Genomic DNA, 18,967 nt, shown 5'->3' on the forward strand with positions numbered 1-18,967 from the left:
AACGAGAAAAGTTAGGTTGTGGGCTATCTTCGTAAAATGTTTTGAGGGGTCTCATCTGATCCATAACAAAACCTATCTAATAGTTTTGAAAATCCCAATATATTACATTCACTGGTTACCCCTTAGTATACTGGTTAACAAACAGACGTGTCAAACAGGGGTTCCCTTTCATAAATCCATGTTAACACTTCTCACTCATATTGTGAATTTTCTAAGTGATCTAAATAAACAGTACTAAGTTCTCCTCAGCTGGTGAAACAAACCAGGCTCTACCAGAACAATTACCCAAAAATAAATTGAATATTCAGTGGAACTGAATATCAGGTGCTAATTTCATTTTGTCTGCTATGAGTGGCTGCCCAAAATGAATTTCTATGCCATAGAATCCAAACTCTGTTCCTGATGTCATGCTAACAGGCCTGTTCTCTTACTTCACCTTCTTCGGTTTTGGGTGGCAGAGTGGCTCAGTGATTAGCATTCCCGTCTTACAGTGTTAGGGACATGGGTTCAATTCTAGCTTTGGGTGACTGTCTGTGTGGAGTTTGCGCATTGTTCCCTGTGGTTGCGTAGGTTTGCTCTGGTTTCCTCCCACAGTCCGTAGATGGGTTGGCCATGCTAAATTGCACACAGTGTGCTGGATAGGTGGATTAGCCACAGGAAATTGTAGAGTTATAAGGGAGGGGGTTGAGATGCTGTTTGGAGGGTTGGTTCAGACTTGACGGGCTAAATAACTACTCCAATACTGTAGGGATTCTGTAATTGTCTCTCCCTTTTTTTTGAATAGCCATGTTAGGTTTGCTAACTTTCAATTCACGTGGATCATTCTACAAATCTATCGACGTCTGGAACATTAAACTGATCAAGGTTCACTATCTCGATAACTCTAGGCCATCATCAGGTCCAGGATATTTGTTGGCTTTTAGTCCTGTTAAAGTAAATATAAAATTTGATAATTTAATAATTTCCATCCTTGAAGTATCTTGACTGAAATGTTATCAGTTAATCCTGTCTCATATGCTAAAACCTTGACCTAACACAATCTGTCTTTGTCCTTGACGTACTGATTTAGAAACCTAAATTGAATGCAATAAAGAAACTTAACCCGTTCCCCATTATTACTGTGCATTTGGTTTACCCAGTCTGTATAAAGATCTATGTCTCCCATGATTACTGAATGACCCAGCAGTGGAGAGTTTTCCCATAATTCCCATCGCCTTCAATTTTACTAAGCTCGTTGATGCCAGACAGAGTAAATGCTGTCTTGACGTCAAGTAAACTCACTCACCTCACCTGTGGAATTCGGTTCTTTTGTCCTTGTCTGAACCACGCTGAAATGAGACCTGGAGCTGAATGGTCCTAATGGAATTGAATAATGAGTAGGTTATCAGTGAGGAAGTCTTGTTTGTTCGCATTGCTGCAGACATCTTCCATTATTTTGTTTATGACTGAGAGCAAACTGATGAAGTGGTAAATGGTCAGGATTGATTTGTCCTGTTTTTTCTGACAGGCCCTACCCGATAAGTAGACACCAGAGTTATAACTATACTGAAATGACTTATTCAAAGAGCAACTAGTTCTGCAACAGCATTCTTCAGTACCACGGTTTGGATTTTATTGGGACCCACAGTCTTTTCTGTGTTCAGTGTGCTCAACCATTGAAATGAATTGAATTTGCTGAAGATTTGTTGAAGTCCACCTCCCAACCCCTACCCCTATCCTCACCACATTCTACAGAGGGTTCATTGAGAGGATCCTGAGCTCCTGCATCACTGCCTTGTTTGGGAACTGCATCATCCCAGATCATAAGACCCTATAACGGATAGTGAGGACAGCTGAGAAGACTATCGGGGTCTCTCTTCCCTCCATTACAGACATTTACACCACATGCTGCATCCGAAAGACTAAGAACTTTGTCGAAGATCACATACACCCCTCACTAAAACTCTTCTCCCTCCTGCCATCTGGCAGAAGACACTAGAACATTCGGTCTGTCATGGCCAGACTGTGCAACATTGTCTTCCCCCAAACCATCAGTCTCCTTAACACAGTATAATCAGACTCTTTCCCATCTGAAATTCTTTCATATTGCTGCTAGAAAAATGTCTATTATCCATCATTCTTCCGTTACACTGTAACGGATGTGTTTTGCACTTCTTATACAGTTTATGCCATGTATTGGAGATGCTGGTTTTGGACTGGGGTGAACAAAGTTAAAAATCACACAACACCAGGTTTTGGTCCAACAGGTTTAATTGGAAGCACTAGCTGATGAAGGAGAGGCGCTCCGAAAGCTAGTGCTTCCAATTAAACCTGTTGGACTATAACCTGGTGTTGTGTGATTTTTAACTTTATGCCATGTATGTTTGTGTAGTTTGTACTGTCCATGTAGCACCCTTGGTCCTGGAGGAACGCTGTCTCATTTTTACTATATCAGTTGTATACGGTAGAAATGATAAATAAAAGTTACTCTACTCTACTCTATTAGCTTTTCTGATGACGGTAGGGATGTCAGGAGGAAGTCAGGCTGTACAATCTTGGCAGATCTGGCCAAGATGGTTGTAAAACCTTGAACTTCCCTGCACTGACATGCTGGTCTCCCCTATCATTAGGGATGGGTATGTTCACAGAGCCTTGGCAATCAATTAGTTGTTTAGTTGTCCATCATTCCTCATGACTAGATGTAGCATTGCTGCAGAACTTACATCAGATCCATCACTTGTCAAAATCTCTAATGTCCCAAAATGTTAACTTTGTTTTTCTCTTTGTCCATCGATTCTGACTGACCTGTTGAATATTTCCAACATTTTCTGGTCCTATTTTAAATTCTCACTATCCATAGTATTTTGCTTTTATATACATTCTTCATGGCTCCTGGTCCAGCCAAATGATAAAGACTACTCCTTCACTGGTGTAAATCCAACAACCAAGGAGACACTCAGCCAAGCATCTGGATTCGACAAGTTTAAACAACTCATGCTGAGAAGATTCCCAAATGTCATTGAGGCAATTTTTTATTAACAAGTGTACAAAGAAGAAAGACCAATGTGGGATTGAAGGCCTGAAGATTGCATGTTTACATTGTACAGGCAGTGTCTTGACACCACACACTATTTTATACCATCACGAAGTTTTGGAAAATCAATGTTTATTCTTTGGTTTTATCCTCCTTTGTGTTTTTCAGACTCTCTTTAGCCAGACAAGAATATTTTCTAATTCTCTAATTTTCACAGTCAGGCAGTCCTACAGATCAGATTGGAATTTTAATTCATTTTGCCTGTTCACTATGACATTGCAGGAGGTTACTGCCTGACTGCAATCTCTGTCCAAACGTTTTAACTCTTGGTAGAATTCTGTGTTTTCTGCTTCTTAATGCTGGAATTGCTTCCTCATAATTTCAAATTCCAAGTCTTTCAGATCATAGCTTTATTTTCTTTGCTGATTCAGGTCCAGCAGGTTGAGTTTTAATCACCCTGTTAATAATTTTACTGATTTCAGTTGATTAGGTTGTTAAAGTTTTCGTTTGGAATTACAGGACATAATCTTGAACACAAATCATTCTGCTGTTACGTGCATTTCATTAATGGAAATTCACTGTAGCACGATTGACAAACTGGAAACACTGTTTCTAAAGCATAGACTTTTAAAACATGTATTGACTGTAATGCGATTACATCATCAATACTTTAAGCGCTGTTTCTAAAGTGTGATTTTTCTATAATAAAGGACTGCACAAGAACACAACCATCATGATATAGAAGGACTACCTGTACATACTCTTTTGTTTTTGCAGCTTCCACTTGTTACTTTACTTCTCACTTTCATTAAAGCATTCCAGTGTTGGTGCCTGTTTCCTGATACTGTGGGAATAATATTATTGAGAATGTATCGGGTATGAGGAAGTCGGGAAAGAGTTAAGTTTTGAGTTTTGTGAAACAAGAGGTTCAGCTGAGCATGACTCAGATCAGATAAGAACTTGCAGCTAACAATGGGGTGCTGGAGGCAAGGATAATGGCTTAACAAGGTGGAAAGCAGTCAGTATGTAGAGCCATTTAACAATATTGGAAGTATTCAGTATGTAAGGTCAGTTTAACAAGGTGAAAAGTATTCATTATGTGAAGCTAGTTGAGGTTAAGAACATTCATTGTGTAACAGCAGATGGCTTAAGCTTTACTGTTGATACTCGCTGATTGTAATGGTCACCCAATCAATATGTATGTTGCCTTATCTAGATGCTCTTCCCTGTGAAATGACTATATAGTCCATTAAGAATCTGCAATTCCAGAGAAGACCGAGAACTCACATCCCTGAGCATGTGGGCAATTGTTCTCTCTCCCTCCAGGGCCCAGAATAAGGATGAAGGAGGCAAAGCCATACTGTGTCTCTGAGCGCTTTGCTTCGACTGAGGACGGGAAATGGGATGACAATATTATAACTGCTTGTTCAGAGCAGAAGTACTGAGAGACCCTGAAGTTTCAGGACATCGGAACCCTAAGGGAATAATTTACTTTCCAATTGCAGCAGGAAATGCAGACAACCTCCACAGAATCTTAGGGCTGGAATCTTGATTAATAAACTCTATGATTCAAGCTAAGAACAACTTGCATTTGTGTGGCATTGTGTTTTAACGTGTTAAAATAGCCCAAAATATTTCAAAATTAAATGATTATTTGAGAATGCCTGCACAGTCAGCTGTTGAATTACATTGGTTAGACATCTGGACTCTCCTTTTAATTCTTTGCAGTTTAGTATATCTCTGCCCTTTCCATGAGTCAGTAATTGGTTTGTGAGAGCAGCATAATTCTGATGAGCTCAGCAGAATCTTGAGAACACAGATACTTTTACTCCAAATAACTTTAACCTGGTCCTTCCTTTTAACTTGTAACTGTGACCTCAGAAAGAAACACATGTAGATTTCAATCTCTTTGTTTTGAGTATCTGAACAGCAGATTAGAAACCATGAGCAAATTCCTGTTCGCTCCATATTCTGAAACATACAGGACAAACTTAACTGTCCACAAGGGCTGAGAAAATAGTTTACTCCAGTTTTCAATGAATGATTTCAAATTTCAAATAAGAATTCCATCTCATTTTCAAGTCTCATCTGCATCATAATGGCAAGGGTTGGCATCTATCACAATTCCATTGGTAGCTCACTTGGTAGAAATATTCACTTTTAGGCTGCCTTATTTCACACACAGAGTCTCTCAGCAAATCCGTGGAGGATGAGACAAGATAGCAGCAAGTTTTGATGTGACATCCATACATAGATCTGTTGAGACTGAGATTCCCAATTCAGAGCTACCACCTTCACATGTGACCAGAGTCAAAGAAGGGTCATGGAACCTATTAAAAATGGCATCAACTGGGGAACCTAACAAAACATCATAAAGAACAGAAGATTTCTAAATGTAGTTTCAAGCTATCAGCAGGTTAGATGTAGTGACAGACTGGAGTTTAAAGCAGCTGTAAGCTGTAATTTCAATGATTTATCATTAGTTACTAATAGGATCATAATTCCCCCTACCTCTGAATTTCCGTCTGTATTTCATTTACCCCCCTCCTTTGGTTTCATCGCTTCACCCACTCCTGAGTGTCGTTGTAGTTCTTGTCAGACTTTCTCAGAGGTTTAAATTAAAAGAATGAATAAACTTTTACTTTCTCAACAAACAAAATGTAAATCAGACAGCACCCACTCAGTCATCCACACAAGATGCACACACACAAGAAAAAGTGTTTACAAAATACATAACATACACTTAGATTACCAAGAGTCCAAAAAGTCAATTTTACTGCGTATTCTCGAAATGGAACTGTCTGGGTCTGAGCATTCTTTCTTGGTTCACTGAAGACAATAGAGATTGGAGATTTCTGGCAATAAACTGACAGTGGCTAACTTCATGTGACATTCTGCATTTTGCAGTTGAGGTTGTGACTAACCCCATGTAATAAAGGTGCAGTCTGCAGGTTAAGACCAACACTTCTCTTTTTGTCCATGTTTGGGTTCCAGTAATTTCCTTGTAAAGTTCTTCCTTTCCTGAGCGCAAATGTTTCTTGCCATGGTCTTAGTTTCAGAGGACTCCCTGGACTGTCCTGGTTATTAAAAGGTGATTCCTACTGTAAACTAGTTTCTGTCATGTGACCAAAGTATCAATGTTCCCATTGTCCACACAAATAATTTGAAAGGCTAAGCAATCATGACACAATGAACAATATTTTATGATCCCATCAATTTTCAGATATGAATAGCCTCCAAATATCCTAATTTGCCCTTCTGTCTCCATGAGACCAGAAAACCTGGGAAAGCTGCTTACCTATTAGGTAACTTCCCATATACGTTCAGACATTAATCAGAGTCTGTCCATACAGAAAAGGCAAAAGGTCACATGACCACTGGACACCATCTTATCAAGTTAAATTAGAGTCATAGAGTCATCGACATATACAGCACGGAAACAGACCCTTTGGCCCAACTCGTTCATGCCGACCAGATACCCTAACCAATCTAGTCCCATTTGCCAGCATTTGGCCCATACCTTTCTAAACCCTTCCGATTCGAATATAAACCCGTCCAGATGCCTTTTAACTGTTGTAATTGTACCAATCTCCACCACTTCCTCCAGCAGCTCATTCCATACATGCAATACCCTCTACATGAAAAATTTACCCCTTGGGTCCCTTCTAAATTTTTCCCCTCTCACCCTGGGGGTGCCTCACAGCACCAGAGACCCGGATTCAATTCCCGCCTCAGGCGACTGTCTGTGTGGAGTTTGCACGTTCTCCCCGTGTCTGCGTGGGTTTCGTCCGGGTGCTCTGGTTTCCTCCCACAGTCCAAATATGTGCAGGTCAGGTGAATTGGCCATTCTAAATTGCCCGTAGTGTTAGGTAAGGGGTAAATGTAGGGGTATGGGTGGGTTGCGCTTCGGCGGGGCGGTGTGGACTTGTTGGGCCGAAGGGCCTGTTTCCACACTGCAATCTAATCTAATCTAATCTAAACCTACGCCCTCTAGTTCTGGACTCCCCCACCCCAGGGAAAAGACTTTGTCTATTTCCCCTATCCATGACCCTCATGATTTTATAACCTCTATATGGTCATTCCTCAGCTCTAGGGAAAACAGCCTTAGTCTATTCAGCCTCTCCCTATAGAAAATCAAATTGTCCATGCTCCATGCTGTTTTCTAAAAGTAAAATGTTCATCTTCTTCATAAGTTCATGGGCATATGACAAAGGATAACATCCCAAGGGGGGAAAGCTAAATTCTCTGATGTCTCTTATGGACCAGACCAGACCCCCTCATATCATTTCTAGAGGTTGGTAAATGTGGTGCCACTGTTTAAGAAGGGCAGTAAAGACAAGCCAGAGAACTATAGACCGGTGAGGCTGACGTCAGTGGTGGGCAAGTTGTTGGAGGGAATCCTGAGGGACAGGATGTACATGTATTTGGAAAGGCAAGGACTGATTAGGGATAGTCAACATGGCTTTGTGCACGGGAAATCATGTCACACAAACTTGATTGAGTTTTTTGAAGAAGTAACAAAGAAGATTGATGAGGGCAGAGCAGTAGATGTGATCTAAATGGAGTTCAGAAAGGTGTTCGACAAGGTTCCCCATGGGAGACTGATTAGCAAGGTTAGATCTCACGGAATACAGGGAGAACTAGCCATTTGGATACAGAACTGGCTCAAAGGTATAAGACAGAGGGGGTGGTGGAGGGTTGTTTTTCAGACTGGAGGCCTGTGACCAGTGGAGTGCCACAAGGATCGGTGCTGGGCCCTCTACTTTTTGTCATTTACATAAATGATTTGGATGCGAGCATAAGAGGTACAATTAGTAAGTTTGCAGATGACACCAAAATTGGAGGTGTAGTGGACAGCGAAGAGGGTTACCTCAGATTACAACAGGATCTGGACCAGATGGGCCAATGGGCTGAGAAGTGGCAGATGGAGTTTAATTCAGATAAATGCGAGGTGCTGCATTTTGGGAAAGCAAATCTTAGCAGGATTTATACACTTAATGGTAAGGTCCTAGGGTGTGTTGCTGAACAAAGAGACCTTGGAGTGCAGGTTCATAGCTCCTTGAAAGTGGAGTCGCAGGTAGATAGGATAGTGAAGAAGGCATTTGGTATGCTTTCCTTTATTGGTCAGAGTATTGAGTACAGGAGTTGGGAGGTCATGTTGCGGCTGTACAGGACATTGGTTAGGCCACTGTTGGAATATTGTATGCAATTCTGATCTCCTTCCTATCGGAAAGATGTTGTGAAACTTGAAAGGGTCCAGAAAAGATTTACAAGGATGTTGCCAGGATTGGAGGATCTGATCTACAGGGAGAGGCTGAACAGGCTGGGGCTGTTTTCCCTGGAGCGTCGGAGGCTGAGGGGTGACCTTATAGAGGTTTACAAAATTATGAGGGGCATGGATAGGATAAATAGGCAAAGTATTTTCCCTGGGGTTGGGGAGTCCAGATCTAGAGGGCATAGGTTTAGGGTGAGAGGGGAAAGATATAAAAGAGACCTAAGGGGCAACTTTTTCACGTAGAAGGTGATACGTGCATGGAATGAGCTGCCAGAGGATGTGGTGGAGGCTGGTACATTTGCATCATTTAAGAGGCATTTGAATGGGTATATGAATAGGAAGGGTTTGGAGGGATATGGGCCGGGTGCTGGCAGGTGGGACTAGATTGGGTTGGGATATCTGGTCGACATGGATGGGTTGGACCAAAGGGTCTGTTTCCATGCTGTACATCTCTATGGCTTTATGACTGTACACCCATCTTCATGTTAGATAACTGGGCACAATATCTGAATGGCCTCCTTCTGTTCTGTTTGATTATATCATTGAATTTAACAATTGAGAGTCATAATTGTTGGCAGCATGTTTTTTTTATTTTGGACATGCGTTGGTATTGAATTCACTTCTCACATTTACATTTCTTCTTGACCAATCTTTGATTCTTTTACTTGTCCCAGTATCATCCCTTTATTTGCCTTGTACTTCTATCATTTAATCAGCAAACACAGCCAGACATTCCTTCATGTGGAAGAGAGGATGCTGGTAGCTAAGTGTAATTTACCTTTGATGACATCCATACAGCTGTATAGCCTCCCAGCTCCTCTTCCTTGAGGTTGCAAACTCAGCTTCAGATCAAACAGAGGGACACTGTCAATAGAACACCAGCATCTGCAAGCTTCCCTCCAAGTCTCTCAACATCCTGACTTGGAAATATATTGCCGCTCCTTCACTGTTACTGGGACAAAATCCTGGAATTCCCTCCCTAACGGCATTATGGATCAACGTACAGCAGGTGGACTGCAGCGATTCAAGAAGGCAGCTCGTCACCATCTTCTCAAGAGCATATAGGGACGGGCAATACATGGTGACCAGCCAGCAATACCCATGTCCCACAACTAAATAAAAAAAAGTCTAAGATAGTGGATGACATTAAAATCTGTGCTGTTAGTATTGTGGTGGGGACCAAAGACCAAAGGTCAGACCTGCTGAACATTCAATTGAGCTACAGGGAGAGGCTGAACAGGCTGGGGCTGTTTTCCCTGGAGCGTTGGAGGCTGAGGGATGATCTTATAGAGGTTTACAAAATTATGAGGAGCATGGATAGGATAAATAGACAAAGTATTTTCCCTGGGATCGGGGAGTCCAGAACTAGAGGGCATAGGTTTAGGGTGAGAGGGGAAAGATATAAAAGAGACCTAAGGGGCAACTTTTTCATGCAGAGGGTGGTATGTATATGGAATGAGCTGCCAGAGGAAGTGGTGGAGGCTGGTTCAATTGCAACACTTAAGAGGCATTTGGATGGGTGTATGAATAGGAAGGGTTTGGAGGGATATGGGCCGGGTGCTGGCAGGTGGGACTAGATTGGGTTGGGATATTTGGTCGGCATGGACAGGTTGGACCGAAGGGTCTGTTTCCATGCTGTACTTCTCTATGACTCTATAACTAAACTAAATTGTAATTCATGTGAGACTGAATAACAGATAAGAAGCCTAATACCACAGAAGTTTGAAAGTCATAAAAGATAGTGGAGAGGTGGGGCTGGGTGTCATTGAAGCTGACCCCAGATGTTGTCCAGAGACAACATGTTTGGTTATCTGACATTGTACCTGTTAACTACTATAAATCCTATTGTTATTTTGTTACTGCAAAGATCTGTATTATAATGGTACAAGACACTGAGTTCCCAATACTGTCTGATCCATGTTACTTCCTTTGGGTTGTACAAGTTACATAAACAAGATAATTAATTTATTTGTGATCATTTCAAATGGGATCATCCCTCCCTGCAGAGTTATTTACCTGCTTGCCAGTAAATGAGCTGAATTGCATCCAATATAAGTATCAGTATATTCCATTGGAAGCTTTACATATTTTATCAGGATCCTTACTACTGTTCAGTTCGCGTAGAACCCTTAATCTAAAGATTGGAAATGAACTCCTTCTTTCTGATTCACACTGTTTTCCTAATTTCAAGTAGCAACACAGCTTCAGCCAGACAGATTTCTAATGGCAATCTCTAACTGAGGCAGAGTTGATGGACTGTTCCTTTTCCCACTCGAAAGGTTTAGCAAGGAGCTAAGCGATTTCCACATTTTTGGGGCAGTTTGGCAATCTCACAAAGCAGTCAATTCAGTCAGCTTCATAGTCCAATATTTTGTATGCATTTGACCTGATTATTTTACGGTAGGAACACCATCTCATTTAATACCATATCCAGATTTTTCTGCGTCATTAGGATCACTGTCCTTCCATCAGAATGACAGCAATTTCATTCCAGCATTTCTTGACTGTGTCAGTGTATTCCTCAGCCTTCATCCTGTCCTGTCCAAGTTTTGCCTGGCATTTGAATGTTGTCTATATATATTAAATGTCTAGTGCCGTGAGATGATGGGCTAAATGGCCTCCTTTTTGCACTGCAACACTCTGTGCTTCACCAGTAAATTAGGTTTTGCAGCTGAATTGGTATAATCCATTAGACATTTACTGTCTGTAGTTGAATGAATAGGCATCTTGCATTGATTGTTCCAAAACTCAAAAGCAACAACCAGTTTTTGTGAAATATTTTGTTCCAGAGAAGCTGGTTTAATTCTGACCAGTGAACTTATGTCTAAATCTTTGATTCACCTGGATCGTTTAAATTAACACACCTACCTGTCTGGCTGGGGGCAATTGTGCTCAGCGACAAATTGACATTTCAGGGGAGCACAATTCATATGGAAATATTAAAACAGAAGCAGTCTATTCAGCTGCCAAGCCCATTCTGGCATCCAATGAGTATTGTGTGCAGTTCTGGTCGCCCTGTTACAGGAACGATATTATTAAACTAGAGAGAGTTCAGAAAATATTTAGCAGGATGTTGCTGGGAATGGAGGGTCTGAGACATAACAATTGATTGGAAAGACTGGGACTTCTTTCACTGGAACATAGGGGTTTGAGGGGTAGCCTTATTGGGGTTTATAAAAGGGTGAATGACAAGGGTCTTTTCCCTAGGATGGGGAGTTCAAAACTATGGGGAATATTTTTAAGTTGAGAGGAGAAAGATTGAAAAAGGACATGGGGGCCACTTTATTTCACACGTGTTGGAAAAAAAACTGCCCGAGAAAATAAAGAATACAAGTTACAACATTTAAAAAACATTTGGATAATTACATGAATGGGAAAGGTTTGGAGGGATATGGGCCAAGCGCAGGCAGATGGAACTAGTTTAGTTTGACAGCATAGTTGGTGTGGACTGGTTGGACTGAGGGTCTGTTTCCGTGCAGTATGACTGCATGACTCTATGAGATCATGCTGATGAATTCCATTTGTCTAATTTTATTCATAAACTTTAATGCCATTAGGTAACAAAACTCTTAACTGGCTTAAGTTTTGAAGACTTCAATTGATCCTGTATCCACAGCCTTTCTGGAGACAAGTTGCAAATTTTTATTATTCGTGTAAATAAGTGCTTCTTGATTTTATTTCTAAATCATAGAATCCCTACAGTGTGGAAACAGGCCATTTGACCTAACAAGTCCACACTGACCCCCCAAAGAGTATCCCATCCAGACCCATTCCCATACCCTATTACTCTACACTCCCCCTGACTAATGCACCTAACCTATACATCCCTGAACACTATAGGCAATTTAGCATGGTCAATTCACCAAACCTGCACATCTTTGGATTGTGGGAGGAAACTGGAGCACCAGGAGGAAACCCATGCAGACACAGGGAAAAAGTGCAAACTCCACACAGACAGTTGTCCAAACAAATAGTCCAAACTGATCCAGTCTCTGTTCATATCTCAGTCCCGCCACCCCAACCTGGTAAACCTTCACTGCACTCCCTCCATCACCAGAACATCCCATTTACTTTCTTCACCTCCTGCTGCCCCCTTCAGGCTTACTTTCAGCAACTGGTGTATAAGGTCTTGCCCTTTCCCAATCTGGCACCAAATCACCATGGTTTAATTTTAATTTTAATTTCCTACCCTTGTATTCAACATCAAAGGAACCAGATTATCTGGATCGGCCTGTCTTCATTGATGCGTTGTATAGGTTTTGATTGGAATGTATGCTTACAATCTATGATGATGACATTTAGGTTTTGTTTCGTCTGGCTGAATGTTTTGCTTGCAGAGATTTGCATGATTGCAGTTAACTTTCCAATTCCTTATAGAATAGCTTCTACTTACCAAATCCCTCAAATATTTTAAAATATCTCAATTAGATTACCCTTCAACCTTCCAAACTAATTGGAATATAAACTATGCTGATGAGGCCAATCCTTTAAGCCCTCATCTAATTCTGGTGAATATACACTGTATGTCTGCTAATATATTTTCCCTGAAATGCATTGCCTAAAATTAAAAGTAAGTAGTGTTTGATCAAGACTCTGTCCAACCACAGCACTTTGATCAGCGGCTCATGGGGGATGGCCGGTGGCCAAAACCACTGAACTGCAAGGGAGACTACGCAGACCATTCCCACCAGAAAGAAAAAAGCTGCTCATTTAGTAAGTGTCAGCAAGAACGTGGAGAATGTGGGAACTGCCCATTAATTTGTAGCATGTGGCATTGCTGGCTAGGCCCAGCACTTATTGCCCATCCCTAATTGTTAAGAGTCAACCCCATTGCTGTGGGTCTGGAGTCGCATGTAGCCCAGACCAGGGAAGGATGACAGTTTCCTTCTGTAAAGAACATTAGTGAACTGCACGGGCTTTCCCCAATCAACAATGGTCATTATGAAATCCTTCATTCCAGATTTTCAGTAAAGGCAGGATTCAAGCCCAGGTCCCCCAAACATTACCTGAAGCTCTGGATTAATAATCTACCCATAAAACCACTTGGTCATTGCCTTTGACTTAGTCTATGTCCTTTGCAACTTACCCCTGTATATACCAAACTACCATACTTCCTAATTGAATGTAATTTGCAAATTTAAGAATAGATACACAATTCTGTATTCCTTCATCTGTCTCTTTAAGATAGTAAAAGGTGATATCCTAGGGAACACCATTTATCACTCTGCACCCATCCAAGAATTAACTGAAGACAACTTGAGCTTGTTTTAATATGCCATCCTTCCTCATAATGGCTCTCATTGCAGCCTGCTACCTTTGTCCCACTTTGCTTGTGTTGCTTCTTCTCTTGATAAGCAGTTATATTTTAGAACGATGTGTTAGCAATTCTCCAGACTGAACCTTCTATTTATGAGGGAATATGAAGCTCCTGAATGGAAATTCCTGTCCCTAGCTCCAAGTATCCCTAAATCTGCCTTTAAATCAGTCTGATCTTTTGAAATAAAAGCAAAATACTAGGTATGGGGTCACAGAATTCTGAAAGAGTCTAGAAAGAGAACCTTCAGTCCTTTGTGTTCTATTTTTAACTTGAAAAATATACATTATTCATAAAATATATCATTATATTTTTAAATATATATATACACATACACACATAACATGTAATAATGACCATATACATGGTATACATAGTATTTAATAATGACCATATTTTATATATATATATATATTATATATACATAATCACAAACACAGTTCAGTTCTGTCAAGGAAACAAGCAAATATTGAAGTTTGACTCTAACCAACAAACAAGCCAAAGACATCTCTTACTTGTGCAAGACTACATTTACATGTATTTGAGGCACAGGAAGGTCTTATAACTAAACGGACCCAATCTAACTTCAGCAGGAAGATTTCAGACGATGGTCTTTCCCCACTGCACTTTGGCAGCTGCTGCTTCAAGCTTTAGTGCATCCCTCTATCCATAGTCCTGGACCTTGGAATGTGCCAGTTTGCAACACTTAGTTGGGATCAACTCCTTGTTCTGGAAGACCAACAAGTTCTAGGCAAACCAATGTGTGTCTTTCACTGAGCTGATGGTGTATCACAGAGCTGCTCGGGATGAACCTTGACAAAAACCACTGCATCTCTCTCCCAGGAGGAGGTGTGTGACAGTCTCTACCCCCCTCCCCCCCACTGCAGCTGCTTTGAGAGTGGCGTGTGGTGACATAGACCGACCGGGCATACATGAAAGATTTCACAGGTAATGCCCTTCTCGTCACCCCTCTTGGTGCTTGTTGGGAATTTTTGGTGATGAGGCATTCTGCCAAATGTCTTTGACAGTCTGCTCAGGGAACCACACAACAGGATCCACCCACTCCGTCTCCCTCAGGGTCTCTAGGATGCTATATGCTGATTGCTTTCTGATGGACGCGCGGCCAATTTCTTTTTGCAAATTTCTCCACAAAGAACAGGTGATATGGAACAATCCAACTACTCCACAGCAACAAAGCTAGTCTCATCCTTCGCAACACCAGGGATAGCTAGAACCTTAGTAAGTCGTGACACCAAGCATCTACACACAACTTGATACAGCTACATACAAAAAAGGATGAGGACAACATTGGTACATTCTTCCCCCCCCTAGCTACAGTTATGTACATAGTGTCCCTGCAGACGCTATCCATCTTAGACTTCCAGATGAAATGGAAGATGGCTTGGGTGACTGCAATGGCACTAATTCTGGGAATAGGCCAGAACTGCGCTACATACAACAACAGAGAGAGTGCTTCACACCTGATGACCAGGTTTTTACCCGCAATGGACATGGAGCGATGTTCCCAAAAGATCAGTTCTGCCTCACCTTGGTGATGCATTCCTTCCAAGATTTTGCGCACACCCCAGCCCCTCCATACCGTATTTCGAGCACCTTCAGGTAATCTGTCCTGATGCTGAAGGGGATAAAAGATCGGTCGATAAAACATGACCTCGCTCTTGCCACAGTTCATGCCAACCAAAAGGCACTTGAGGCTCATTTTCCCAACAATCGCTCAAAGCTGAGTCATGGAGTCATAGAATCCTACAGCAAGTAAACAGGCTGTTTGGCCCATACTGGTCCGTGCTGACCAAAATGTTCACTTACCCTAACACCATTTCCCTGCCCTTGGTCCATATCCTTCTAATGATCTCCTATTCATGTATTTGTCCAAATACCTTTTAAATATTGTTAATGTACCCACCTCAACAACTTCCACTGGCAGCTCATTCCATGTGCATACCACCCTCTGTGTAAAAATGTTACCCCTCAGGTTCCTTTTTATTCTATCCCCTCTAACATTAAACCCCTGCCCTCTAGTCTGTGATTCCCTAACCCTGGGAGAAAGATTGAGTGCACTCACCCTATCCATGATTTTAGACACTTCTGTAAGATCCCCCCTCAGTCTCCTACGCTCTCAAGAAAAACGTCCTAGACTGTCCAACCTCTCCCTATAAGTCAGATTGTTGAATCCTGGCAACAACTTTGTAAATTTCTTCTGCGCTCTTTGCAGTTTAACAACATCCTTCGTATAGCAAGGTGACCAAAACTGAACACAAAACTCCAAGTGTGACCTCACTAACGCCTGTACAACTGCAGCATAACTTCCCAACTTCTATATTCAATGCCCTGACTGATGGCCAGTGTACCAAAGCCTCCTTCACTGCCCTATCTACCTGTGACTACTTTCAGAGAACCGTGCACTTGAACTCCAAGATCTCTCTGTTCCACTACACTCCTTAAGGGCCTACCATTCACCATGAAACTCCTACCTTGATTTGGACTTTACAAAATGCAAGGCCTCACACTTTATCTACATTTAACCTCATTTGCCATTTCTCAGCCCAATTCCTCGGCTGATCCTGCTGCAATTTCTGATAACCTTCCTTACAGTCCACGATACTGCCTGTTTGAGTTCAGCTGCAAACTTTCTAATCATGCCTTGTACATTCTCATCCAAATCATTGATATAAACTGTAATGGGCCCAGCACTGACACCTGAGGCACTCGACTCGTCACAAGTCTCCAGTCTGACAAGCATCCTTCCACTATTACCCTCTGCTTCCTACCATCAAGCCAATTGTGTATCCAGTTTGCCAACTCCCCCTGGATTCCATGCGAGCTAACCTTCCAGAGGAACCTATCATGTGGAATGTTATTAAAGGCCTTACTGAAATTCATATAGACCACGTCTACTGCCCTACCTTCATCAACATTCCTGGTCACTTCATCAAAGAAATCTAACAAATTTGAGAGGCATGATCTCCCATGCACAAAGCCTTGCTGACTGCTCCTAATCAAACCCTGTCTTTCAAACGCATGTAAATCTTATCTTCTCAAGTAACTTATCCACCACAGATGGTAGGCTTACTGATCTATAGTTCCCAGGTTTTTCCTTGTAGCCCTTCTTGAATAAAGGCACAACATTTGCTACCCTCCAGTCTTTCAGGGCCTCACCAGTGGCTAACAATGGTGCAAAAATATCAGCCAGGGTCTCTGCAATTTATTCTCTAGCCTCTTGCAGTGTTCTTGGATACAGATGGTCAGGACCAGGAGATTTATCGACCTTCACACATTCTAATACATCCAACACCTCCTCTACAGTGGTATGGACTATCCCCAAGATATGACCACTAACTTCCCCAAGTTCCCAAGTCTTCATGTCTTGCTCCACAGTAAACACACAGGAGAAACATTCATTAAGGGCCTTGCCCACTTCCTGCGGTTCTACACATACATGTCCACTTTGGTCCTTGAGGGATCCTATTCTCTCTCTCGTTAGTCTTTTTCCTTTAATATACTTAAAGAACCTCTTTGGTACAGAACTACTTTAGTACTTGTGAATATAGATAAAGACTTTTTATGAATAAAATATATTTTGTAAGTATGCTATGGCACTTCAAGTGATTGTTCTTTTTAAATATTGTGGTAATTCCTGCTTCGAGCACCATTTCAGGCAGTGAGTTCCAGATACCCAACACCTCTGGGTGAAAAAGTATTCATTAAATCTGCTCTACAATTCCTGCCCTTTACCTTAAGTCTATGCCCTCTGGTTACTGATCCCTCTACTAAGATGAATCGTTTCTTCCCATCTATTCTTATCTATGTCCCTCATATTTTGCACACCACCATCAGACCCCTCCTCAGTCTTCCCTGCTCCAAGGAAAAGAAGGCAGGAGGCAATAAGAACACAACAAGCCAGGCAGCATCAGGAGGTGGAGAACACCAGTCTATCTTTGTCTCTCTTTACAGCTGCAATGCTTCAGGCAGATGAATCTCCTCCGCACCCACTCAATTGCAATCAGATTCTTTCTATAGTGCACACAGCACCCAAGCAGTGGCCTAACTAACAACTCATACAGCTCCATCATCCCTTCCCTATCAGAACCTCTCATTGCCTAATGTATGTTAATACTCTCCTGCATGAGTAAGAAATGCCTTTGGTTTTTGAACTGCAGGGAATATCAAATTCCAGTGTCTGCCTTCCTTGACATGCAATGACTGTACAGAACTGCCTTAGTGCATGAGAATGATTTTACAGTATTTTATAAATAAAGTAATTTTTGTAATATAAAAAAAACCTAAAATATAGTGTTCTGTGTGAGTAAGAAACGCCTGTGGTTTTTGCAACTGCAAGGAATGTCAAATTCCAAAAGTTTTGGTTTTCCTTAATAAGCAAAAACTGTACAGAAGTGCTCTAGTATTTGTGAATGTGGATGAAGACTTTTTATGAATAAAGTATATTTTTGCAATTATAAAAAACTAATAAAGGCAAGTATTTCTCATGCGTTCTTAACCACTTTATCAACCTGTCTTGTCACCACCAAGGATCTGTGTATATGTCCACTAGCCTTCTGTATTTCCTAGGGTCCTCCCAAAACTTCACAGTTTTCAAGATTAAATTTCACTTGCCATTGTTCTGTCCATCTGACTTTCTCCTCATTATTTACTCAACCATCACTTTTTATATCTTCTGCAGATTTACTGATCATATATCCTTCTTTCATTTCTAGATCCTTAATATATACTACAAACAACAAGGGACCCAGCACCAAAGCCTGGCTATTCCATGCTGTACATCTCAATGACTCCATGACTCTGCACCACTGAACACAGACTTCTAGTCACAAAAAAATGCTTTCAATCATTAACCTCTGCATCCTGTCACTAAAGCAATTTTGGGTTTAATTTACCAGACTTCCCTGGGTCTCACAAGTTCTTACCTTCTTCACCAATCTCCCATGCTCTCATGGCAGATCTTTTCAAAAATCTTATAGAAGTCCATGTAGCCTATATCTACTACAATACCCTTATCCACACATCACACCTTGAAAAACGCAATCAAACCTGTCAGACATGATCTCCCCATTGCAAAGCCATGCCGACTACCTTGATTAATCCTTGCCTTGTACATTAATTGTGTCCATCAGATTTTTTGTATCACTCACTGGCCTATAGCTCCCTAGTTTATCACTATGATTTTTCTGAAATAATGCTGCCACATTAACTTTCTTCCAGTCCTCTTGTGACCAGAAAGGATTTTAAAATTAATGTGAGGGTTTTAGCAATCTTTTGTGTTCCACTGCAGCCCGGGATACAGCTCATCTGGGCCAGGGGACTTATCTAATTTTATGTGCGTAAAACC

At 41.4% G+C, this 18,967-nt stretch overlaps 1 protein-coding gene across 1 annotated transcript in view; it reads right to left on the reverse strand.

Moving 5' to 3' along the window:
• Positions 1 to 904: 904 nt before the first annotated feature.
• mgarpa (mitochondria localized glutamic acid rich protein a) overlaps positions 905 to 18,967 on the reverse strand; it is a 67,407-nt gene continuing 49,344 nt past the window's right edge. Inside the window, exons 6-7 of the mRNA XM_072584089.1 lie at positions 1,286 to 1,356; positions 905 to 925 (exon numbers count right to left, since the gene is read on the reverse strand). Coding sequence (XP_072440190.1) covers positions 920 to 925; positions 1,286 to 1,356 — 77 coding nt within the window. The 3' untranslated portion in view covers positions 905 to 919. The remainder of the gene's footprint in view (positions 926 to 1,285; positions 1,357 to 18,967) is intronic.

Source organism: Chiloscyllium punctatum, chromosome 14 (genome assembly GCF_047496795.1).
Source record: "Chiloscyllium punctatum isolate Juve2018m chromosome 14, sChiPun1.3, whole genome shotgun sequence".
In the NCBI taxonomy this organism is placed as follows: Eukaryota; Metazoa; Chordata; class Chondrichthyes; order Orectolobiformes; family Hemiscylliidae; genus Chiloscyllium; species Chiloscyllium punctatum.